General features: G+C 38.3%; 1 protein-coding gene across 17 annotated transcripts in view; it reads right to left on the bottom strand.

The window, feature by feature from the left end:
* LOC119560100 (AF4/FMR2 family member lilli) overlaps positions 1-27,089 on the bottom strand; it is a 46,113-nt gene that overhangs the window by 4,083 nt on the left and 14,941 nt on the right. For 2 of the 17 annotated variants that reach the window (XM_037873435.1, XM_037873434.1), the window contains exons 3-16: positions 23,256-23,361; positions 23,027-23,157; positions 21,310-21,426; positions 18,201-18,516; positions 15,875-15,935; positions 15,315-15,597; positions 10,246-10,364; positions 9,923-10,101; positions 9,682-9,855; positions 8,130-8,267; positions 6,362-6,925; positions 3,572-3,793; positions 3,287-3,400; positions 634-2,823 (exon numbers count right to left, since the gene is read on the bottom strand). In XM_037873435.1, coding sequence (XP_037729363.1) covers positions 2,546-2,823; positions 3,287-3,400; positions 3,572-3,793; positions 6,362-6,925; positions 8,130-8,267; positions 9,682-9,855; positions 9,923-10,101; positions 10,246-10,364; positions 15,315-15,597; positions 15,875-15,935; positions 18,201-18,516; positions 21,310-21,426; positions 23,027-23,157; positions 23,256-23,361 — 2,802 coding nt within the window. In that variant the 3' untranslated portion in view covers positions 634-2,545. Of the gene's footprint in view, positions 1-633; positions 3,401-3,571; positions 3,794-6,361; positions 6,926-8,129; positions 8,268-9,681; positions 9,856-9,922; positions 10,102-10,245; positions 10,365-15,314; positions 15,598-15,874; positions 15,936-16,810; positions 18,517-21,309; positions 21,427-23,026; positions 23,158-23,255; positions 23,365-27,089 lie in introns of those variants that run through there. The other 15 variants (XM_037873432.1, XM_037873433.1, XR_005221003.1 and 12 more) reach the window with 14 other exon arrangements.

The following is a 27,089-nucleotide window of genomic DNA, read 5'->3' on the forward strand; positions in this document are numbered from 1 at the left end:
GGCGTTAGAGTGGGCGTGGCAAAGTTTTTTTTAAATCAATCGATAGGTATTGACGAGACCAATACATTTCAGTTAAAATTTTTTATCTAGCACGAAAAATGTGGGCGCCACAGGCTTGGGCGGTTTGTGGGCGTTAGAGTGGGCGTGGCATATTCGCGTGACAAACTTGCGCTGCGCTCAAGCCTACGGAATCTAAATCTGAAATCCCATTTCTCTATCTTTGATATTTTCCGAGATATCCGCGATCATATTTACGATTTTTTGAAGTTTGTGGGCGGTTTGTGGGCGTTAAAGCAGGCGTGGCAAACTTTTTTTGGGGTCAATCGATAGGTATTGATGAGAACAATGCATTTCAGTTAAAATTTTTCTTCTAGCATCAAAACTGTAGGAGCCACAGTTTTGGGCGGTTTGTGGGCGTTAGAGTGGGCGTGGCACTTTTCTGAAACAAACTTGCGCTGCGCAGGAATCTCAGGAATCTGCATGCCTAATCTCAGTATTGTTGCTCTTATAGTTTCCGAGATCTCAGCGTTCATACGGACAGACGGACAGACGGACAGACGGACAGACGGACAGACGGACAGACGGACAGACGGACAGACGGACAGACGGACAGACGGACATGGCTAGATCGACTCGGCTAGTGATCCTGATCAAGAATATATATACTTTATGGGGTCGGAAACGCTTCCTTCTGCCTGTTACATACTTTCCGACGAATCTAGTATACCCTTTTACTCTACGAGTAACGGGTATAAATACTCAACTGTAATAAATACCATTGAAGTGGCGTTATTTCCCTTCTTAATTTTTTTGTTTTGTTATTTTGAGTTTTATATTAAAATATATATAGGCAAGCAACAATTAAGCTCAATACTGAAGTTAATCACACAACTTATGGGTAATGAAATTTTAACTTCAGCTTACACGATTTTGTCATTTTTCTTTAATTTTTAGAAAGGTTTAACATTCAAGCATTTCACCTGCGGGAAAGAAAAGTTTCTGCCAAACTGAGTTGTAATCGGTAATAAGTTTGTACTGAAACACTGTCTACACTGAGAGCTATGAGAAACAGAATCCAACAAAATGCTTGTACAAATTACATCAACATTCTCAAAGCTATTGCCCTTCGGGAAGCATTTGTCTTAATCATTTTAGCGCTAACTTTACTCAAAACATGTTTAAATCGATTAGGTCTTTACCATTTTGTTTGATCATTTTGTTTCCTTTTTTGTTTCTCGACTATTTTCACATACACGTAATAGTTATATAAGAAATGTAGGCATGTCTGAAACTAGTTTCACAGCTTTTCAAAGCATAATCTCATTTTTTCGCATTTTCTGTGTAGTATTAGTATGTTTTACTGGTGTTTTCTGTGTGGTGTTGCATTGTTTTAACCATCATTCGCCTTACGTTTTTATTAGCCAAAATGTATCTTAAATTATACTTAACATCATGTTGTCGTATTTGGTATTTTTCCCTTTTGTAATTCATGTGCAAAATCTATTATCAACTTTTGGTATTTGACGGATCAGCGGTTTAGCTTAGATCACCTTATGCATTACCCAAATATACGGCTTGGTTGCTCAACTAATGAAAGTTACAAAAATGTGAGTATATCTCTTGTCGAATGGCCTCACTTTTTGGACGGGTCTTTGCGGTGATGTTTGTCCCATTTAAATATTTATTCTTTTATGATTGGATGATGTCGAAATATTGCAAAGTTCTCTGGGTCAATTGCAAATTATACAACGTTGGTTTGATTTTGTATTCTGTTTGGGTAGAGGCAGTGAAAGTGTCTTACATAAATACATTTTTGGTGTAATGCTCGTGTCGTTAGATGACATTTGGCCTGATTAGATTTGCTTGCAGCACTTTAACTAGGAAATCAAAAGCGAATTTAACCTTAGGATCAAGATCAAGCCAAGTCGAAACGGGACTTTCCTTAAATACCGTTTACATGACGACACATTTTTCCATCATTTAAGATTTATTTATTACTTCAAACCATTTCACAAGGTGTTGCGCCCAATAAGGTTTGAATTAAAATTATATAAAAATATATTTATCTTTTTCGGGCTGATAAGGGAAAAAATTTTAAATTTTAAAATCTATAAATCTACTAATTTAAGCAAAATAAAATTTTGACATAAGATTAAAGTGAACTAAAATAGATTTTACATACCTTAATGGAAAGAAGATTTACTTTATAAAAACTTATTTAGGCAATTACTGGGGAACTGCTTTTTAATCTCAAGTCTCAAATAGGTACGATATAACAAATGATATAAACTAAAACTTAATTCGGACTTGGGGCTTTAAAAATGTTATTTGAAAAAACAAATTGGATTAGAAAAATGTGTCGCCGTGGAATCAGGCTCTTAGATAGGATAGATGGTGTATATGATTAGGTATTGCATAACGTCTATTACGTATCATAATTGCTTGCTTTCGAGGGCCAACTAGCTGCCCCGGGGAATACATTTTGCACTTGAAAAGCACTGAGTACCTGATCTAGGATCTAGGATCTAGTATGCGGATCTAGGATCTAGACGCTCTCCTCCTTGCTGGCGCTGCTGCCCCAGAATCGATCGAATCGGTCGCGTGCCCTCTCCAGGACCTCGGCGGCAGTGGTCCGGGCGGTGGAGGCCGTGGCCGTGCCCGTCGACGAGGATGACGACATCGCAGGATCCGGCTGCTGGGGCGGCTGGTCCTGGGCGGCAGTGCACCGCACCGCCCCGCCCGGCTGGCCGGTGGGCGTGGCATGGGGCGTCAGCGTTTTGCCGTAGATCGCGGCACTGGTGGTTGGACTGCAGGACTTCCAGGCTGGCGGTATGGCAGTGGTCGAGAGGGTGGGGGGAGGGGGAGATAGTTTTGGAAATAGTGTTTCGTTATGTTACGCAAGGATCTACGGTTTCGGGTACGCTATGTGATTGCATTGGCTTGCACAATTTGCTTTTGGCTCGATACAGAGAGGGGGAACTTTGCTTTTTATATTACGCTTATCGAGATTGGCTTGGTTTGCTGGTGTGGCTTTTAGGTTTGGGTTTTTGGCTAACGATGATTCGATTTTTGGATTTCTTGATGATGTTTGTGAGTAGCGATACATACATATACATATACAGATACATATATTTAAATACGAGTTAATATATAAATATTTGTAAAAGCGATTTGACTTTTTTTTTGGTTTTCTGGTTTTGTTTTGTTTGTCGACTTCATTTGGTTTTGCTGATGCTTTTGGTATGGAAGTTTTGCGTTTTTTATTGAAGCGTGCTTAATGGCTTACCGTCCATTTTAGCCTGTTCGGTTAGTTGTGGCGGTGCCGATTGTGGTGGCGGTGGGGGCTTCTCCACCGGTGTCGACGCTTTTATCTCGCTCTGAGGTCGGCTATAGTTCTCCCCTGCATAAAAAATAGTCAAATTAATTAAAGTACATTTGAGCTAAGACAGTGATACACTTCGTAGGCAGAAATAATGGATGCAGCTAGCAATTTTTACGCCTTTTACGGCAATATATCCAATTTTCAAGGGATATCCAAACGAAATGTACTACCATCCTAGATTTACTTTACCATCTTTGACATTCTGCGTAACCGTAAAGGTTTTGCCAGTGTCTAGGGGCACCGTCCAGTTGACTGGATCGGGAGAGCGCATTATGATCTGCTCCGGGGACTTGACCCGGGTCGGTTCTGGTGGGGACTTCACCAGGGGCTCCTCAGGCACTTCCGGCACTGGAGGCTGGGGGCTGCAGCTGGAAATGGAAATGGCAGTCTCACGACCATCCTCGCCATCGTCTGTTGGTGGGGAAAATATCCAAGAGCATTTATCAATGGTAATTCATGTTGGTTTCGGGGATATGCGTTATGAAATTAACTTGATTATAGGCGCATTTTATGTTTGAGTTATTCATTATGCTGCCGCAGCTGTTGATCTTCATATATATTTTTTGGATTTTTCCTTTTTTCGGTAAGCAAATTTTGTGTTTGAGTTTTACTGGTTAGTAGTTGTAACATAAAACCGAAATAAAGATTTGTATTTGTAACTTAGTTTGGTAACCAAAAACTGAAGGAAACTTAGTCAACATAAGTATATTAAGCCAGAAGCTTAAAAGGCAACAAATTGTTAGTAGAACCAAATGAATTTTCTTCTTTTCATAATTTTTTTAAATTTTATAAAGCGCACAACATGAGAAACAGCATGCCACAAATACACAAACAGACACGCAACATGTAAATGCGAAGAGGAGTAATAAAACTAATAATACTTTATGTTTGAATAAATTGGTATTGCTGTAAGAAATTCTGGTGTAGAATTTATCTGGTTATTTTTGAACAGTGAATGCTTTTGGGCAGGCAACAACCAAGGCGTCGACGACAGCTGGCAAAGATAAGTAAGTTGATACCTGGCACTTGAAATTGTCTCCGAGAAATACGAATACTACTCAACTATCTTCTGAATTTGTCTTAATTAAAGATTAGTAATGGGAAAATATGGCAAACTATATATGGTAAGGTATTGTAATGTAGTTTTTAAAAATGCTTTACTCGTCCCTCATAATTATTAAACTAATCCCTAACTAATAACTTTCCTCTAGTGTAACTATAGCTAAAATAAGTTTTTTAAATGTCTCGGCACTTTTATTTATTTTTAGTGTCAGTGGAAAAGTGTTTCTTGTAGATTATGTTATGTTTAAAAATAAAACTCAACACATATAGTCATTAATGAGAAGGATATAAATGCTACCAACTTTACATATGTACATAAATAAGAAAAAAATAGGGTATATAGAGAAGTGATTCAGAGTAATGAAACACTACGAAATCTACAAATTATGAGACGCACATGAACAGAGTATTCAATTACAATTGCTTATACAGATACATGACTATAGACAGACGGTTGATATACAACATTTACAAACATTGATTACAACAACAACTAACATTTAATAACAACGCATTTTGCTCTTTGGGTGTACCCACAATATCCAGCAATTAAGAGTTTTGAATTTCTTTTTCGTACTTTTCTGGGTGATTTTTATACCCGTTACTCGTAGAGTAAAAGGGTATACTAGATTCGTCGGAAAGTATGTAACAGGCAGAAGGAAGCGTTTCCGACCCCATAAAGTATATATATTCTTGATCAGGATCACTAGCCGAGTCGATCTAGCCATGTCCGTCTGTCCGTCTGTCCGTCTGTCCGTCTGTCCGTCTGTCCGTCTGTCCGTCTGTCCGTCTGTCCGTCTGTCCGTATGAACGCTGAGATCTCGGAAACTATAAGAGCAACAATACTGAGATTAGGCATGCAGATTCCTGAGATTCCTGCGCAGCGCAAGTTTGTTTCAGAAAAGTGCCACGCCCACTCTAACGCCCACAAACCGCCCAAAACTGTGGCTCCTACAGTTTTGATGCTAGAAGAAAAATTTTAACTGAAATGCATTGTTCTCATCAATACCTATCGATTGACCCCAAAAAAAGTTTGCCACGCCTGCTTTAACGCCCACAAACCGCCCACAAACTTCAAAAAATCGTAAATATGATCGCGGATATCTCGGAAAATATCAAAGATAGAGAAATGGGATTTCAGATTTAGATTCCGTAGGCTTGAGCGCAGCGCAAGTTTGTCACGCGAATATGCCACGCCCACTCTAACGCCCACAAACCGCCCAAGCCTGTGGCGCCCACATTTTTCGTGCTAGATAAAAAATTTTAACTGAAATGTATTGGTCTCGTCAATACCTATCGATTGATTTAAAAAAAACTTTGCCACGCCCACTCTAACGCCCACAACGCTTAAATCTGTCTACCGCCGGTAGGTGGCGCATTTGCTGCTTGCATATCTCCACTTTCCTTTGGTCCCTTTAGCTGAGTAACGGGTATCTGATAGTCGAGATACTCGACTATAGCGTTCTTCCTTGTTAAATTTGCATTTTAAGGACAGGCGGCCAGTGGAATAACGATAATTTCTATACAAATCAAACTACAATGTTGTACAATTTCTAGGTCCAATCTATAAATACACATAATTCCACTTGGCTTTGCCAATAGAAAAAAAAACACGTACGTTCATCTAATCGATGATGCCAATTGGTAAATCATAAGCTTAATCACTTTTCACTAATTGTGGACAAACAGTTTTGACCAAGGTGTAAAATGCTTAATTATTAATAGCGTTTTAAGAGTTCTTTTTTTGATAGATTGGGTTTTACAAAAGTTGCAACACAAACATTTCGCGCATCAGATGTCATTTTACAGCATTTTCCGTGTATTTTAACTTTTTTTAATGGGTTTATTTTTTGTTTAGTTTGGGTTTATTGAAGAGATTTTTGTTTTTGTTCAAGTTTTCGGTGAAACTTTACTCACTTTCAGCCAATTTTCTATCCTGACCTGGTACCGTGAGCCGTTTGATGTTGATGGTTGCAGGCCGGGTTGGGTTTTGAGCCGATGTTGCTGCTGCTGCAGTTGCTGCTGCAACATCGTGTTGCTGCTGCGGTTGCTGTTGTTGTTGTTGCTTTTGCTGTTGCTGTTGCTGCTGTAGTTGTTGTTGCTTTTGCTTATTCTGCAGATGCTTGACACTATTTGCTTGACTACCGCTACCAGCACCAACATGACTACCACTGCCAATGCAACTACTATTCGATCTATCTTTGTCTTTCTTACGCATTTGCTGTTGCTGCTGTTGCTGGGCGGATGTTGCCGATGGTTTTAGAAATTTGCCGCTGCCGCTCTTGGCTTGTGATGATTGTGATTGATTAGCATGAGGCTGATTAGCGTTTAATGCTGATTTAGCTGCTGATGTTGCTGCGGTTGCTGCTCGGGTTGCTGCTGCTGCTGCTGCAGTTGCTGGCGGCGCTGAGGCTACTCTACCGTTGGGCGGTGGCAGGGAACTACTTTTAATGCGGGATTGGAATGTTGTGGATAGGGTGGCTATAAGAACGTAAGCAGTTTTCGGTTTTGTTTGTTTTACGATGATTTTTGGTTGTCGTTTTTCAAAGTTTTTTTACATTTTTTTTGTACCGAAAACAAAACGCACGTAAAAAAAATTATTAAATGTATTTTCATTAAAAATGTTTTATTGGTTTGTGACGAGAAGTCGAGAATGCAATCAAAGCAAAAGCTTAAAAATGTCCCAACGAAAAAGTTCGAAAAAATGAAGAGCTTAATAAATCAAATATGAAATGTTATTAGTGGCGTTCCAACTTTCTATTGGTTAGTTGTGTTAACAATTTCAAGGGGTTAGTCTACTTAAATCAAGCTAATGTTGTCTTTAATTTGCAGCTTTCGAAAGGAGAACACAATGTTGGCTTTATGGCCCTAAATTCAGGAACAGGACTTACAGGAAAACGAAACCCCAAAGAGGAATTAAGTACATTAAATGGGTAGTTGGTTAGCTTTGACGCACAAAGTTTATATTATAAATATATGTTACAGATATTCGGGATGTAAGCCAACAGAGTTACACTTAAAGTTAGTAGAAGGATAACTGAATACAAATTAAAACTCGAACGGATTAGACACAACACTGAACTGGAATTGTTAGTATTACTTTTACTTACTTACAGATAAGTTTAATTGGTTTATTGTTTTAGTTGGTTTGTTAATCGGTTATTGAATTTTGTTAGTAACGGTTCACTCAACATGCTAAACTATAGATTTTAATGTACTCGAAAGACCAATCAAACGCTGCATTACAGAGAGAACAGTGATGGAAACTCAAGTGGTTAACGAATGAGAGTAAAGAACCAAAAATGTAACTGCATGACCAGAGACTAAACTAACAAATGTTTAAAACCCAAAAGTAAATCGTTTTTAACTATGTTTTTACTAGTTTCTTTAGACACTCAACTAGATGGTCGTTCGAAATACGTTTTGGATTTGGAAGAACGTACAAACTGGAGGTGAGATCGATAAAAACTAACTAAACTAGGAACAATTCCGGCAAATAAAACCAAATTAAGGCAACGAAAGATCGAATCGGAACGCAATCTAATTAACACATGACATATGCAAACTAGGACTAAATAAATAAGGCAATGAACGCATCGCATCGTTCCATCAACTGAACAGACTCGAGTTTCGGGTATTTGGCTGGGGGATCTGTGGGCTTGCCTCCTCCAAAATGGCTACTTACATGGGCGTGCCTTGCGCTCGCTTCCGCTTCCGGTTGTCGGCGTCTTTTTGCGGCTGCTGGGCGCCTGACTCGCCGACCGGATCTGTCGCTTCGGTGACTCATTCTCAGCAACGCCCGGACCCGCCGATTGCGACCGGGCTGAACAGCACGCACATGGACACGGATACGGATGAGGATGGTTCGGTTTTCGGTTTGCGATTTTGGTTTTTGCATTTCGTTTGTTTCGTTATTTTTCGAGATTTTGTTGTATGGTTGGTTGGTGGTGGTGGCGGTTTGATTGATGATAGAAGTACGATTTGTATGTTTTAATTTAAGGTCGCATTTAGCAAGAGAATTTCATATTCGATGTGTTGGGCTGGGTGAGAGCCCATTCTACTGGTGATATTTGTGTGGGTGTTTCAAGTGATATGTTGTACAAGATTTCGTGGATATGCGCTACAACTTAAGGTTTCGAAAAAAAATGTTCCTTAAAATTGTATTTTGAGACCCTACACTTTACGGCTCTAGCCGAGACTAATACTATTTTAAATATCCGACTATTAGCACATTTAATCAAAAGGCAAAATCGTGTCCAAGTATGTGTAGTTGGTCTTCACTAATTCTCAAATTCTTTCCTAAGAACGTCTAAACAAAGAGTATAGATATAAATATGTATACATCTAAATAAAGATACCTTATACTCTTTGGTCTAAGCCTTTTCATAATCGAGTTAGTCTCATAAAGTCAATTTTTAGAGAAGAACAATTCTATAGTATAAAAACCGTCTCAGATAAATTTAATTATTGTTATTCACATTAATTTAACACCCAAATTATACACAATTTAAACCTTTAACAAGCTAATCCCTATGCATAGCAATATACAGCTACTATTAAAACTTATTTACAGCCTGGCACACTCATACATTCATTAGCCCAGAACACCGAAATAATATATATAAGCAATATGAATGGATGACTATGGGGGATAATCCTTCTCATTGTCCGCCCCAATAAATTTATCTTAGTTTATGATGGCTGATGGAGAAAGACTTAAATAGTTCTTAAAGGGTTTTCTACAAAACATGTCTTAAGTGGGTAACATGAAATGCAACTTTCAACCGATTTCAAAACACAAACCCTCGATAAAAATGGGCAAATGTAAGTAACAAGAAACTACATTAAGAATGTGCACAAATCTCATAGCCCAACAAGTCTTCGGTGCACTCGACAAGGTTGAAAATCGAGACGACTCCTTCGAATCTCGGAGGGAAAAATGCAAATCAAACGGTTGAAGCAGTTGAGCAAACTATGGCAAAACGGAAATCATAGGAAACCAAATCAAGTCATTGATAACGGGGCGTATACTTATTGTTGGAGCGTGTACAATTGTTCTGTTCTGTTCCCGAACTTGTAACTCTATTGGTGAGTGCATTTTGTGTACTTGTGTCATAGTTGCTTAGGAGTAAATTTGCTATTCGGATATGGTTAACTTTGGAATTGAAATCGGAGTATATGCATTCTTTCTGTGTATCTTCTGCTGGGGGTCGGCATAAAAGCGGGGAATTACTCACTTTTGAGGACCTTCTTGGGGCTGCCCTTTTGGGGACTGCCCTTCTGGGGCGATCCGTGCCTGGATAAGGCAGTCTTCTTGGGACTTCCGCGCTGAGACTCCGATTCCCGCTTGGTTATGGCCGGCATCAGTTTCTCGCGCGTTGGCGAGGGCAGCAAAGCTCCCTCCTCCACATCTGGGGGAAAAATCGAAAAATATTAAGAATTAACCTGGACTGCTCCACTTATACTTCAACTACTCACCCGGACCTGTGGTGCGTTCAAGGTGATGACGTATATTGCTAAAGCGTGCTGGCAGTGCAGAAATCTCATCCTTATTATCAATCAAAAAGGCTTGGCCAGGAACACGTGCCTTCTGGGCCTTTTGCAATGGCGTGGATTTCTTATTGTTCTCCTGTTCCTTCTCCTCCTTTGTAATGGGTCTAGCAGAGTAAAACCAAAATTATTAATTATTATTCATTTCTTTATAAATATTAACTTCACAAGAATTTAAATTCAATCAAATCAACAGTAACTGGCAATTATAAAATTATATTAATGTATTTTTTATTTTAAAATAACTTTACCTATGAACAGACGAAGCTAGGGAAAGTGCTGAAAGTGAGCTGCGCTTGGAAACCTGATCCCACAGATCCTTCTGTTTCTTGTACAACTCCGGATCGATTTCTATGCCCCAGCCGCGACACTGGAATAAAAAATTGCATATACAACGTTAGAGTAAAATAAATTAAAACATTAATTAATTATATATGATGGACGTTGATGCACTACGAGCAGTACAAACAAGTGGCCCAACGACACCAAGCACGTGCTTGTTACGCGCGGGGCCCTTCTATAAATTTGGGCAAAAATGCGAGTTCGCGAGGAAGATACAAAAAACAAATAGAGACGGGACACAAATGAAAATAAAAGAAGCAACTAAGAATGAAGCAAATGAGTTAAAATATTAGTTTTTAATACCGGGATAGAAGATGATGTGCAAATTAAATGGTAAAGATTGTTATAATTATTACATAGAACGCGAAAGGGCTCGTGCAGACAAAAATTTGATGTACATCGTGGCAAATTTAGGGGATAATAATTTCGTGTTAGTCTAGCAGGGACATTGAAAGTTAGGCGGTTTACAAGTTCTACAGAATCAATATCACCTCTAATAAGATTTTGCATAAAAATAGTACCAAGCATTGTTCTACGATTTACAAGTGTAGGTAAATTAAGCAATAGTAATCTACTCTGATAGGAAGGTAGCCTTACGTTTTGATCCCAGTTCAAACTACGAAGGGCAAAAAGAAGAAATTTTTTTTGTACCGACTCAATACGGTCAATGTGCACTTGATATTGTGGACTCCAAACCGAAGAACAATATTCCAAAATAGGACGGACAAGGGAGGTAAATAATAATTTGGTTGTATAAGGGTCATCAAATTCTTTTGACCAACGCTTTATAAACCCAAGAACACTCATGGCCTTGTTGACAGTGGACATTATGTGGCAGTCAAATTTAAGTTTTGGGTCCAGAAGAACGCCTAAGTCATTAACGGAATATATACGATCGAGTGACGTATTTTGAAGAGAGTAACTAACAAAAGTAGGAGTACCCCTATAAAAAGTCATAACGTTGCATTTAAGGCAGTTCAAATTTAAAAGGTTATACTCACACCATCCCTGAAAACAATCAATATCTGACTGTAAGTTGGAACCCGACGCTATATCGTTATATGACAAACAAAGCTTAACGTCATCAGCATACATTAGTACACGAGAATGTTTTATGGTAGAGGGAAGATCGTTAATAAACAAAGTAAACAGCAAAGGACCCAAATGACTACCCTGAGGCACTCCAGATGTCACGTAGATCAATTTTGAAACAGCGTTCTTGAATATAACCCTCTGAGTCCTACCATTCAAATAACTTGAAATCCAAGTTAATAGCTTACATGGAAACCCAAGCTGATTTAATTTGAATAATAGAAGAGAGTGGTTGACAGAGTCAAAGGCCTTACTAAAATCTGTATATATAACGTCAGTCTGCATTTTTTTCTTAAATCCATTTATTACAATAGATGACAATTCAAGAAGGTTGGTGGTGGTCGATCTTCGCTTAACAAAACCATGCTGACACGGTGATATTAGCGAGGAACATAAATGTTGCAAATGAGAAGTAATAATACGTTCAAATGCTTTAGGAATTGCCGACAATTTGGAAATACCTCTATAATTCTGGGCATCCGCCTTCGCACCCTTTTTGTGAAGTGGAATGATAAAAGAGTCCTTCCAGATAGTAGGAAAAACTGATGATGAAAAAGACAAATTAAAAAGTTTAAGAATCGGTTTACATATGGTTGACGCACAAAACTTAAGCACACACCCGGGGAGTCCATCTGGACCGGGAGAATAAGTTGGCGTTGTTGTTCCTAAGTCTCTTATGAGAGAACTTTCCGTAATTTCAGGGGTAAAAATACAGTTTGCCCTATTTAAGGGATTAGGGTAGTTAGAATTTGACCAAGCAACCGAACTATAAGTAGTTTGGAAAAACTCGGCAAATAAATCAGCAATTTCAGAATCCGTCGATGCCTCCATTGAGTTAAAACGTACAGATGAAGGCAATGCCGACGACTTACGCTTGGCATTAACAAAGTTATAAAACTGCTTCGGATCATTTGAAAATTCGAATTTACATCGACTTAAATACATAAAATAGCAATGACTATTGAGAACATTAAAGTCCGATCGAGCCACCACATATTTCGAAAAATCAGATGGCTTACCCGATTTTTTATACTTTTTATAGGTGTTTGTTTTAAGGTTTTTAAGTCTTTGAAGCGCATTGGTAAACCAAGGAGGCCTGTTTAGCTTTGAAGGAAGCCTATCAGGAACGCATTCATTAAAAAAAGTATTTAACACTATATAGAAGAGTTCAGTGGCACTTTCAATATCCATACAATTGTACAAGTCTGTCCAATTATATTGAGAAATCATATCGTTAAGTTTTTTATAGTCACATTTTCGAAAACATCTCATTTTAGTTTGAGGAACTAAAGGAGAGAGGGTATCAACGCATGGGAGGCAGATTGTCAATTCCATTGTTGGATGATATCGGTCTTCAGGTACAACAAGAGCGTCAATTCTAGATACCGTGACTTCAGACGGGTCTGAAACAAACACGAGATCTAGTTGTCTATTTAATGAATTCCGTATAAAGCTTACTTGCTGTAACGATAATTCTAGAAGACCATCTACAAAATCATGGGCGGATAGAGGTATAGCGACAAGTGAGTCAGTAGGAGAAGACCAAGAGATATCAGGGAGATTAAAGTCACCCAAAACAATCAAAAGGTCTCTGTTAGAAAGAAGGGATAGAACAGATTTTATGGCAGACAGATGGTGCTCATAAATTATTAAATCAGAGCCAGGTGGAATATAGGAACATGTTACAAAAATAGATATGGATTGCAAGGAAACTTTCACACTAACAAATTCAATTTCGTTATGGGTATCAAAGTAAATTTTTTCAGATGTGAGGCTAGTGGTAACGGCAATCAGCACACCGCCGGTGTACGTACGTACGCCGGTACGTGAGGAGCGATCGGTCCTATAGGCATTAAAGTTATTTGACAGAACTTCAGAGTCAGATATCTCTGGTTTCAGCCAAGTTTCCGTAAAAGCCAAAATATCTGCAGTAAATGCAGAGGAGTCAACATAAAACTTGGGTAGCTCCCCTAACATTTTGATAAGCCAAAAATAAACTTTTTAGTTTTTTGGCGCAGTGGAGGGTCTGTTATTTGTTCTCGGTTTATTGGGAACAAATTCTTTTATTACTAAATCATCATTAAGCCAAAAGCTTTCAGAAAGTAGTACCTTAAACACATCAGGCGGTGCAAATATTTTAAAAGAGGATATACTACGAGCGTATGAAAATCGAAATTGTTCAACTGAAATATTCTCGGATGGGAATTTTTCACGTATAAATTCCAAAACATCCTCAGATGTAGTATCTGGGGTGAACCTAGAAACAAATAATTGCTTCCTATGAGGAACAACTGACAGTTTCTTACGTCCCCCAGCAGCAGATTGAACCACACTAAGCTGAGAGCCAGAATCGGTTCCTACTGTACCTATAGGTACGGTCGGCACCGTCGCCGGCAATGAAGATTTTTTTACCACCAGACTTCGAGAAACAGTGACTCCACCTGAATCAGCTGTATCCCTAGGCGCAGTTGGTTCCCTTACCCCAGTGTCGACAGAGACTGCTGCAGCTACCAAGTTCGGATTAGGGGAGGATACCGTGACCGTGTTAACTGCCGCTAAGCTGGCTTTTTTGCGTTTAGGCGACTCAGTTAGTAATTTTTTATTATTAAATTGGGCACAAACAGAATTGAACCCCTCATTGAGCTGTTTAAAAGCACCTGAGAGATTCAAAAAATCCACATGACCACATGAGACCAGAATTCAGATCAATGAAGTCTTTGACTCTGCCAGTAAATCCTGCGCATTTAACGTGCATCATCGATTCGCAGAGCCAGCAGAAAATAAAAGGGTCTTTAGTCGAAGCCGAAAGAGTACAATTTTTCTTACAGCAGACAAGAGCCATTTTAGGAGATGAAATAAAAATAAAATAAAATATGAAAAATACCTTAAGTAAATTTGGCACTGGGATCAAATTCCAAAACCACAAAGGCACAAAACACGAAAAAAATAAGAGCGCGGGATCGCGTTTTAGTTAAAATGTAAGAGAGCACGAGAGAATAAATCTTCTATCGACTGAGCGTTGCTTGTGGGACACTGACAACTTTACGCACGAACAGTTACAATGTAAAGCAAGCAAGAGAGAGAGAATAAGAGAAAAGCACTCCAAAAATCTACCAGAAAATCGGCAGGTTCCAAGAGAGTTTAAATTACAGTTGTAATATAGAGCGGGAGAGAGAGTGGGAATAAAAGAGTTTTAGCAAGATTAGTGAGTGTAAAATTACACTAACAAAGCTAGGAGATTAAACAAATCTAATAGAAATGTTAAAATATCTATAACCACATACCCGTTTAATGGGGGATCAAGTCAAAAACACTAACACAAACTATTAGGCTAAGCTTTAAAAAAAAGCTTTAAAAAACAAACACAAGAAACTCGCAAAAAATCACCGAAAAAGACAAAAACTCAGAGCACAAAAGTAAACACATCTGTTCACAAGCGACGCTAAATCGATGATGATTATGAATAAAATAAATTAAATTTTCATGAAATACAAAAAAAATAAAATTCAGTAAGGAATATCAGTATAAAATATTTACTTTCCATTGTAAATATAATAAATTTCAGACAACTTAATTTATTAAAGGTATTAAAATACTATGGAGAATTTTTAAGGAACCTGTATATTTTTTGGTTTTTCTTTTATTACTTATTATTAAACATACTGCAAGAACTTGAAATCAAACAAAAATATGAGGTGAAAAAACTCGTTTAGGAAATAATGATAATATGTATTTGAAAATATAAATATATAATAATTTTTAATAATTACTAACAAAAAAAAGAACAGTACTATAATTTACAAACTGATGTCAATATATTATAAATAAGTTTGAATTGATAGCCATTAGAGATTCTTCTAATGGTAGCCACCGAGCTTAAGCTTACCTTGTATTCGCCGGCCTTTTTGCGCAGCTCAACCATCTCCTTGAACCACAAATCCAAATTCGGTTTAGAGTGCGGCGGGGCGGAGCCGTTCATGACCACCACCTGGCCGGATTCGGCGGCCTGCTGCCGGTTGTCAACCTCGTCCTTAAGGGCAGCGGCTGCCACGGCGGCGTCGGCGAAGCCGTAGTTCTCCTTTTTCGTGATGAAGTGGTTCAGGCGCTCCTGGTCGATGGCCTGCGAGAAGGGACGCGAGGTGGTCTTGCGCTCCACAATGGTCACTTGTCTGCAAGGATCGAGGTAATCGTTAGCTAATCGAAATGGTACTGGGTTCTTAAAGAGTCTGATTTTCAAGGGGAGCTGCTGTGCTTCTCGATGGCTGCAGCATGCAACACTTGCAACATGCAGGTGCGAATGAATGTGGGTTCTGATTGCTTTTTTTTTTCTTATATGGGTGATGCTGCACTTTCGGGTGGGCTAATGAAGGACATCACTGACTGAATGAGAATGGCAGAAGCTATGAGCAAATCGGTTTGAGGGCTAGGTTAATCAAATGTTCATACTTCTCGTGCGTTTTTCTATCATCCGTATCGCTAACCAAGGGCTCCAACTCATGTAGAGTAGCTGAAAGCACACAGATACGAAATTTAATGCTGCAATCCAAGTCGATCGATAGCTTTATACAGATTCTGGCTGATGTCTGGCATCAGTATCAGTGGGTACATTAAGATAAGGGAAAGTATAATTCAATTGTAGAAAATGCAGTAGGAAACTAAAGGCCAAAAGGGTGGAAACAAAGGTTAGGTTTTCTTTTGCAGAGTGTCTCGAATACGCTAAATTTCAACTCAGGGTTAAGGAGAAGGTGATTTCATATTATTGTACAGCAAATAAATGAGCCGGAAGCAGCGCCTTGGTGGGTGGTAGTTCGGTGGGTGTGGTTGGGTGGTTAGTTTGTGGGTGGTCAGCCTTTACTCAGGTGAGGGGAATGCTAAATGAAAACTTTGAAATGAAAATCAATCTGTGTTTTTGGCATTGAGTTCAGAACCGAAAACGATGTTGAATGCTTTGGTTGAAGCGTGTTTGGTATGGTTTCCTGGTAGTTTTTGGGGATATGTTTGAACAATTTTGGGTAACTTTTGTTTGGAATATAGAACGAAATTCAGACCAATTATTGTATTCTTTTCTTATATAAAATATGTGTTTACAATTCGAGTTGAATGCAGCGTTGGATAATTCATATTATTTAAGTTGTTAGATATTTTATTGTTTTTGTAAGCACTACGTCCAATTTGTACACTATGGAAGCTCTTCGCTGGAAGCTCAAGGCGTCGCACAAGGGTTAAAGGCAAGACAAAAGCGTTTTGCAATTGAAGCCACTAATTGCCACTGAGATGCAGATGCACTTAACGATTTAGCATAAAAATAGAGGGGTTAAATTTAAATTTATTCTATTTTATTGTCGTTTTTTTTTTGTTTGTTTCCGTCTCCATTTGCCTTACCTATGCGCTTTGCTTGAACTGTAAATTTTGTTAGTATTTGGAAAAGTTGTAATCATATTTACTGCCCACGGCCTGAACTAACCCCACACTAAGTTGGCCAATTCACCTAGCGGATGACACGTGGACGGTATACAGAGAGTTGATGCCGTGTTGACTGATTGATTAATGGTTGTCTGGTTTAATGCATGACACTAAAGTAATTTCGATTGGTTGTTGTCGTTTCACACATGCAACGAAACTTAGGCAACTTATGCAACAACTCCTACGCTCGATCGAAATGAAAACGGAATTTATCACACAACCTGCGGCCACAACATGCTCATACTACACTTGGCTATTTTCAATTCATCAATTCGTCACGTAAAATTGCATTGACACAGCGTGTTAGTGGGTTCTGCATTTCCGATGAGGATGGGATTGGGAATGGACACGAACCGGGCATAATCCCATCAATTTTTAATTGATCAACGCAATTTTACGCTCGGCAGTAAAAGAAATTGTATTGGTTTAGCACTAATAAACATTAAATTTAGTTCAACACTTACGTCAGCTTTTGGCTAAAAAGATTTTCTTGAATATGTATGTTCAACCGTTTTAGTTTCGGGTTTGGTTTTTATGTTTTTGGAAAGGAATTTAGCATAATTTCGTTCTATATGAAATAGATTTTAAAGACGGTAAGACGGTAAGATTGCTAACTGCTTGAAATCAAAATAATCATTAGTTTACAAAAGCGTTCAACGAAACATTGGCTTGTACGTACGGAAAGAAAGGAAAAATTATACGAAAATGTTCGAGATAATTATTCTAGGAAATATCTATCTTAGTTTTGAGCACTGTAGTATACATATTTATAGGTTCGAGTACGATTATAAAGGTAAGCGAAAAGTTACGACGACGTGTACATAAAAAACTTGATTTGGAATTCGATCGATTGCTTGGTGGCAAATTAGCATTTTTAATATGGCAGCGGTGAGAGAAGATAAAATCGTTTAGGCTACGTTCATTTACCAACACTATTCAACACTTTTCTATTGATTTTTTTCTTTTTTTGGCTCAATGCTGCTGCCACGGCACAAATTTTCATTTAAAAATCTTGAAAATAAACAAATCTAAACAGTTACGTAGGTTAGTAAACAAAATGTTACGCAATCTGCCGTGAATTAGTTTGTTAGGTTGGTTAAGTAAAGAAACGATAAATCAAATGTAAACTCATTTTAGTACGCTCGCTCTTTTGGATTGTTTAAAAATTAGTTTTAGTATTACATAAATTAGTTGAAAGAAACTATGCGCTAGTAGGAAATGTTTCGTTTGTTTCAAATATTTTTTTTTGGTTTTTTTGGTTGTTAAGTATGTTAAATAAATGCTTAGCGACGACAATTTGTTGTCGCACCTTCTTTCTGATTTGTTGTACGTTTTTTATGCACCGTGGGCAAGCCGGCACCGCCACCCATCATCGTGTGATGTGTGTGACCATTCTGGGTTTGGGTCAGACTCTGACTCTGGTTTTGGGAGTGACTGTGACTTTGGCCGCCGGACCGAAGGGCGCCCAGCGATATGGACTTTCTCGGATAATCGCCGGCAGCGGCCCTAGACGTCGCCTCGCCGCCGCCCTTAATCCGTCGGACAGTGGGCCAAACGAATTGCAGGCGGTACTCAGTGCTCAATTTAGAGATGGTCTTTTTCAATAGCCCATTTGACTCACCCGCCTGCGAAAGAGAAGAGCAGAATCACACAACGAAAAAGGGTTTTTCGGGGGTTAGGGTTTCACATAAAAGAGAATGAGAACGAGAACGAGAAAAGAGAACGAGAAAAAAGCATTGCAATGTCGCATTGTAGGATAGGTTTAAATATATAATTATTAATTATGGTTAAGTTAGGTTGGTTTTCATATTTGTTCGGGTTTTATGGGGACGATCAGAGCACAGTTAACATAGAGAAGAAGAGACCGGGTTAGTCATAGGTGGAGAAACAGAGAACGAGAAGAGAAGAAATACACACAATACAAGTATAAATTGTAAATTTTGAAAATCTAATACTAATTGTAGTTAACTCTTAAATGAAAACCCCAAATATTACTTAAATTATTTTCTAAATGGTTTTTACTCGGAATAATATAATAAGTAAGATAAAAACCAAAAACATTTGCAGTATTGTCGCTAGTGATTTAGGCTATAGTCTCTTAATACTTTAAAAGTTGTCAGATAAGCATAGATAAATATCGTGATAACATTCAAAATACAATATTAAAACTTAAAGGGAAAGGTAAACAAGAAAGGAAGTTAACTTCGGCAAGCCGAAGTTTGTATACCCTTGCAGCTATAATTATTAAATTTTCAAATACAAAAAATTATATTCCCAATAGTATAAGATAATATGTCAAAAAACACAGAAGCTATAATTTGTTTCATATTATTTTTCCACCAATTTTCCGATCTTTCCTAGGCAGCTATATGATATAGTCGTCCGATTTCGATAAAATTTAATTCAAAATTCAAAACTAATTAAAAAATTTTATTTCCCAGCTTAGGAGGTTATATGCTAAAGAGCACCAAAGACATAATTTTTAAAAAAATTTTTTCCGATTATTCCTATGGGAGCTATAAGATATAGTTGTCCGATCCGGCTGGTTCCGACTTATATACTACCTGCAAAAGATATAAGACTTTTGGGAAAGTTTCAGCCCGATAGCTTTAAAACTGAGAGACTAGTTTGCGTAGAAACGGACGGACAGACGGACATGGCTAGATCGACTCGTCTAGTCATGCTGATCAAGAATATATATACTTTATGGGGTCGGAAACATCTCCTTCACTGCGTTGCAAACTTCTGACTGAAATCAATATACCCTCTGCAAGGGTATAAAAAGTAAAAGGTTTAGGGCCTTATAATAAACATTACCCCAAAATGTATGCTATGGAACGTTAAAACCAAGCGAAAATACCATTAAACAAATATAAAAACAAATTTAGACTACCCAGGTCTATGTTTATTCGCATTCAATTCAGCACTTCATTTACCCACACAGAGATAGAAGAAGACAGAGAAAAACTAGCATAAAACCCTTGTTACATGCATTACAAATCACAGACACAATGGCCACAATCAGACTGGAAAAAGATATACTAAGTATTGAAAGTATCAGGGATATTACAAGTGTATGAATGGGCGAAAAAAATCGATATACAACTTATGCAAATGTTGGAGGGTTTTGCAGATTAAAATTTTACATTCAGGTCGAGTAGCCGCCCGACTAACTGACATTCGGTCTGACAACTCAATGGTGCTCCGGCACACTCACTGCAAATGTACAGACACATGCAATCGTGCTCATGTGAGTAAATGAAATTTTCCCATAGCCGCAAACGGCGCGACGAACTACAAATGTTCAACAGCATGTCCTGCACAGGGAAAATTGCCAATAAAAGGACCAGAAAAGTTGCAGACAGTGCGACACGGGGCGTATGAGTGCTGGGGGCTGGGGAGGCGGAATTCAGGGCTGACTGATGGACAGCATCAACGCTAATAGAAATTGTTGCGCGCCACCAAGTTTCGGTCCAATGGTCCGAAGCGCGTTCTATCTCTGATCGGAAATAAGGGACAGGTTCTATCTCCCTGCAGATTTTCTGCAGCTTTATGTGGCGCCACGAGCCGAAGCCCTACTATCGGACTATTGAGCAGCGTTTAATTTATGGGATCTTATTTAGCATGGACCTCGATTTTACAGTACTTTGTAGCCTGTTTACCATTTAACGCTCTTCAAAGTAATAACAAATATAACTAGAATAAATAATTACATTTTCATTTATGCACTGATAAAAAATAGAATAGTAAAAATAAAAATCTGCATATTGAATTAAAATTTCATTTTAAATATTTAAACTAAATACAAAACCATGATGTTAAACATTTTTTAGGTAAAAATATTTGACTCATGTTTTCAAATATTAGATTTAATGTTAGTCATATTTACTTTACGTACTTTACGTCATTAAAAACAATAAGTTTATATTAAATTTACATCTTAAAATCTTTAAGTAAATGTACTTGTTAAATTAAATATTTTCATATTTAAGATAAATAAAAGGCACAATAGATGAAAAGCATATTACAAAATATTTATATTTAAAATGAAATCCTTGGATTTACAATGTTTTTTATCAGTGCAATCAAAATTTTTTGTTATTATAATTTAATACAAACAAAAATATTAACCAACATTGTTTTAATCCATTACTTAGTTTAATTTTTAATTTTTCGGAAAATTGTAATTAGCCTTTCGAATGCTATGTAGCCTCCCAAAAATGTCTCAACTAATTTCAGCATGCTGGGGACTTGAGATCCGGAAAACACATACATACAGACACCCAGGCACGCGAAATTGAGGTGCACACACAAGTACGTGATTTATTTGATTAGGCAATAGACAGTAGACAACTATTGAATTAGACACCCGAGTGCTCTGGCTGCCGTGCAGTGCAATCCATCTGACAATTGTGTACCTGTTTTCTTGTGGTTCCGTCGATCTCCGTTGCAATGGGATACGCACGTCCATTGGGCACGACGGGTGGTCCCTCCGATTTGCTGCGGCGCGAAGGTGTGCCACCCCGCTCCTCCGACTGCAGAGAGACAGAGATGGGGCATTAAAGTGATACATACGGGCTTGTATAGTTAATTAGCTGGTCATTAATATTACGCATACGCCTTGTTGACGTGCGTCAGCAGGTGGAGTCAATTAATTATGTATTGTCAGGGCGCCCATGATAGTATGTCAAAAGCACACTCTCCCAGGTATACCGACGCGCAACCTCGCATTCAGGTCAGTGGCGTAAAAGGTATTTTGGCACGGGATATTTCGCTTAATTTACTGTAGCCAATTACTCTAAAGTAGTCTATATTTAAAAAAAAAAATGTAGAATTCCCCTATTTTGAAAAGCATCTCTCGATTTAATTAACTTTTCTGAGTATTATTTAAAACAAACCATTAAAAAAACTCTACATTCACAATGTCAATATGGGGATTCATTTAATTTTGCCAGGATCAAACAGATTTATATCGATATTTTTTCCATTGAGATATATTTACTGTAAAAGCGTAGTATTTAAGTAGTTGCCTGAGAACCCTAAACTAAACCCTACCATCTGCGTACGCCACTGATTTTCGCACACGTATCTCAATGTCCTTGCAACATGTGCCGCTGTGCGCCTCATTATTAATTAGTCTAGCGTTGGGGTGGATGGGCGGAAAATGAACTAGGAGAGGACCAACCTCATAGGGAACTTTTTGTGAACGGCTTTTGTGTATTTCCTGCGGCATTTGAGAGCGTCGACATTTCTATGAGGGCCGCGGCTTAAACGCGTTAACCCTAATGCCAAGCCTCCCGTAAAGGCATCGGCTTTCATAAGCCCATAAATATGCTATAAGAGAATATACCTTCAAATGAAAACTTTTTACTCTTTAAGCTAATTAAGACAAACGATTTACACCGATTAACTTTTGGTTTTCAATTAAATGCTTAGCTTTTGACGGTTTTTTAATCGGCAATAAAAACTACAGCCAACTTTTTAAAAGCACATTGCACAATGACTAACTGAAATATAGAGTATAATAAATAACTAAGTTTTTTTTTTTTACATTACAAAATGCCAGGGTGCATTTGCATTTCCCTCACGGTCCTCTTCAAATGTCAAAAGCGCATAAAGTTTGTGTGGCCATAAACTGAAAATACTATTAGATGTGGAAAGCTCGCTGACTCTTTACAAATTTTTAGCTCGTTCATGAAGATGTGGAAATGCACAATAATTTCCCATATTTATGAGCCAAAATCTTCTCAGCCGCAACTGCTCATACACATGTAAGAGGGCTTAGATCTAAGTTGAAACAGGGTTACGTGATTACATCAAGCAAAATTAATTTGGCATAACTTTTAAAAACTGTATGACGTTTTGAAGCTTTAAAAACAGTCCTTAAATAGAATGATAGAAAAAAAAAGAAAAGGAATGACCACTATTCATTTTAATTACCTTCTTTCACTTAAGAAACATTAGAAATTGTAGTACTGTAAAGACCCCATTCCACATTCATAAAAGACAACTGTGATATATTCCCACCCTATTCATATTTTAGATATTTACTATTTCTTGCACCTGCCGAATGGTCAGGGTCATATATGTCCTGGGGGCAACAGATGGGAAAGGGATTCAAGGACTGACACTTACTCTCGCCAAACGATGTGCACTGGCATCTCGGCGTGCATCTGTATATTCCGATCCTATAATAAACTCGTGCGATTTATATGCTAATTCTGGACATTTTTTCCGGCGCGGCAATGGCGGCTCATTTGTCGGTCCTGCAGATGCGCAAAATCCAATCGGAAGTCGAATCAGAGCGAGATCAATAAATAAGTCTGTGACAATAAGGCGCAAGACAAATGTCTTCGCAACTCACCAACAAATTGACTTGGGTTTGGGGCTGGCGCCCGTCGCACAACCTCTGGCCGCGAGTTGCCCGTAAATTCATGCCAACGATAAGTGCTCCGATACTCCGAGTGGAGCTGCTGGAAGAAAAGATAAAAGATGCCAATGCGTTAGTCAAAAATCAGATACACTTGAAAAAACAAAATATTATTTAGGATAAAAAAACAAGATTGTAGATCATTTTTGATATTCTTACTGGAATTAATGCATTGTCTCTCCTCTATAACTTCAAATTCAGTTTTAATGTTCCTTTTTTTTCTTTTTATTGTTATTAATTTTCTTCATTTATACACAGAGTAAAATATTCAAGTACATTGTTCTTCAATTGAGAACATTCGTTCTTAAAAACCGTGTAAGTACATTTTGTTCTCAATATTAGGCCGAAATGGTGAGAAGATAAATGTTAAATTGAGTTTATTTAATAACTGTTTGATAAGAATACACTGCTGACTGTACAAATAATTTATTTGTTGGGATATACAATATAAATACCGCCAATTCAACTTGAGCAAAACGAAAACATTTTCAACTTCAAAAATGTCGTTCAGTTTTTAAGAATATTTTGAATCCAGATAAGAACGTCAGAATTTACTCTGTGTAAAGTTTTCTTATAAATCAAAAATTTAAATTGTAAAATAATGTAGAATTAAATAACAATTAGACTTGTTATCAAACATTATAAGATAGTTACAATCCACATTGATTTAGAAAAATGTAATCTCAGCTTAGTCCTCCCAACTACATTGATTAGAGGATCCCCTTGAAAATAGCATTTCCTGCTGAAAGCAGACAATAGGCGCAATTTAACATGGATAATAATTACAGCGAAACGCATGACAAATACCACAATGAGACCAGCAAAAAGCTAACCACTTCCACATATGGCCACATGTAAATATTTTCATTTGCCATGGCCAGACTTTCGGGCCCAGGGCTGTCGGCCAATTGGCCAGTTAGTCAAACAGTTTCGTTCCGGGCTCTTGGCCAAATTGCGGTTTGTCGCATTTCAATGCGGCAATACGTCCACCCACTTTCTCCATTACAACTGCAGCCATTTGATAATTGCGACAATGGCCAGAGAAAAATCCATATTAATGGCCATGTTTTCCACTGCAACAGTTACTCTTACTGCCACTTCGGCAGTTACTGTTTGTGTTATTTTGCTACTTATTTTATGGCCACGACAGCGCGTATCGATCTAAGCCAAGGAAGTTGGACATTTCGAGCTGAAGTCGTTGCATGTAAGCTGTAAATTGGGTTAAGCTCTCCAAACACAAGCTGGCTAAGACAGCTGCAGCGACAGTCCTGGCCGACAGACAGTTCCAGGACATTCTCGTGGAGCAGCCGAGTCACTCGATTTAATTATGGCCCGACTTCGAGTTCGCCCTCCTGCCTTCCAAGAATTTACCTGTGTCTGCCTGGGCTTAACTTTCATTGTCTCGACGTAGTTTCCTGCTCCACTTTTGCACAGTGGAATAATTGCCGGCTGGCACGCAATGTCAAAAGACAGCAAACATTATATTAATTATTTGTTGCAGCCATTTCCTAGGTTTAATTTTAATTTATAAACACCTAATCGGGATTCGTAACAAGGTCGTTACAGAAATATACAGAAAAGTAAATCGGTAAAGTAATCGATAAGAACAACGCTAGGGTTTTAAATTAAAAGAATTACATTTTTAAGAATATTAACTCTAAAAATAGATTTTTTTAGTTTAACTACATAATTTTCGGAAGAGAGACTTACATTTATAATATAATTTTTAGTTTTTTTTAAATTTTTTGAGGACTTTGATCTAAAAGAGTTTTAGTACACTCCGCTTCGACTTATTTTTTCTTGAAACAACTCTGTTTTTATGGGTTTTAAAAATCTAATTTGCTGTATCAGTGAGATAATCGCACACACACGTCACTGAAGCACTTAATAAATTAAGCCGCAATAACTCTCGTATCCCTTATGCTGTGCTCCGAATAGGCTGCACCCTTAACCCATAGCCAAACAATAGCCCCAGGAGCAATTAACCCAATTGCGGGCAGACCCCTTCAGTCTAGACACACTCCAATATCCGCCAACGCTTTGCGCCAATTAAAAGGAGCTATAGCAAATCATTCCTCGACAATCAATAAAACTCACTTGGCCGGAAGAGATCGGGGCCACGCCTTCTGCACAACCGACGATACCTCGACGGCACGCACCTTTTGCATAATTTAGCAGTGAGAGCTCACTTTATTCGAGCCGCTGGAGGAAAGCTCGAGCCTACGTGGGTTCGTTTGTCACCTGAATCGGCAGTTGATGTCAGGGGCGTCGCCGTTGTTCGCACTGCCAAAAGTGTGGGAGGGGTTCCTGCCACGTGGCTGACTCACACCTGCACAGCGTACACATTGTTAGAGCCCATGTATGAATATATCTTTTCGACCCCACCAACTTTCAGTACATATCCTGGGCAGCTGCAACAATTTATCATGTCATGGAAGGTGGGTTACGGCACAAAACTTTTATATATTTTCCAACTGATTTATGCCTGTGGTGGCCCAATTGATTGCGGTCACCAAATGCAGCCGCACCCCAGCATAAATATTTAAATATTATGTATCCGTTTTTTTCGAGGGTCCATTAAAAATTAATTCCATATGAAATTTTAAATGTTGTGCGGCTTTTGGGGCCAGCAGGGCGAATGTGCATAGTTTGGGGAAATCATTTTGCCTTAAATTTTCAGCATTCATGCGAGAGAGACGGCAGTCCCTCAGCTGGGAGACACTTTGTCTCCCTGTCCCGGTGTCTGTGCAGTGATGTTGAAATCCTGATAAGCCTGCTGACATCTCAACTATCCCACGGCTGACAGATGGGCGGGTCGGCCGGCTCTTCCTGCGGGTTGCAGTGTTTTTAATTAAAATTTTAAACGACGAGTAGCTTACAACTTAAAGGGCTCCAGCCGGAACAGCCGAGTGATTTTTAATGGAGTTTCCAAGGGCCAAGCGCCAGCTACTTGCCATCAAAACTTGGCACATAGATCAATGGCCAATTTGTGGTGTTCCTAACTATCCTATAAATTAATGTCCACGTTGCAGACATATTTCTTGTATAGGTTTTCCCATATCCGATGCACATACTGAAGATAAATTTATGGCTTTTATTTCCAAGGGTGGGTCCCCAGTATTTTTCGTAGCATACTTGCAGGCGTCAGTTGCACCATAATCCACACACACACTAACAAGTCAAAGTCTCTGACCGCACAAGTGTGTGTGTGTGTGGGGCGGGGGAAATTCGTGTGCGTGTTTAATCTTCCCGAAGGGACCTTTCAAGTTTTATGCGGGCAAAACAAGCAAAATGACACCTCGAAGCATAGTTATCGCCTCCGAGATCCTTGTTATGCGGTCTCATATGTTTGCCCCTGTATTGGTGTAGTCCTTTGAAGTGCCAACCGCATTTCTGGGGAACCAGAAAATGTCTTTGTCCAATGCGTTTTGGGGTGAGGTTGGAAAGTTTGTTGCAACTTATGTGGAAGATTAAAAGGTTCTAGTATATGTACATTACTAAAAAAGGGCTTCAAATTGTTTGTTTGCTATTATTTCCCTAAAATAATTTATTTATAAGTTTTCGGATTAGGTCCCTTTTCAATTTTAGTTTTAGATAGGTTTGAATTTTCTATAACAGTACAAACAAATAGTTTTCTGAACACAAAACCCCTTATTTAATATTCTACCACATTTAAAAAAAAAACTCATAATTATTTTATACAGTACTAAAAAGGGGCTTCAAGTTGTTTGTTTGATATTATTTCCTGAAACTAATTGATTTTTAAAC

Source organism: Drosophila subpulchrella, unplaced genomic scaffold, assembly GCF_014743375.2.
Source record: "Drosophila subpulchrella strain 33 F10 #4 breed RU33 unplaced genomic scaffold, RU_Dsub_v1.1 Primary Assembly Seq354, whole genome shotgun sequence".
In the NCBI taxonomy this organism is placed as follows: domain Eukaryota; kingdom Metazoa; phylum Arthropoda; class Insecta; order Diptera; family Drosophilidae; genus Drosophila; species Drosophila subpulchrella.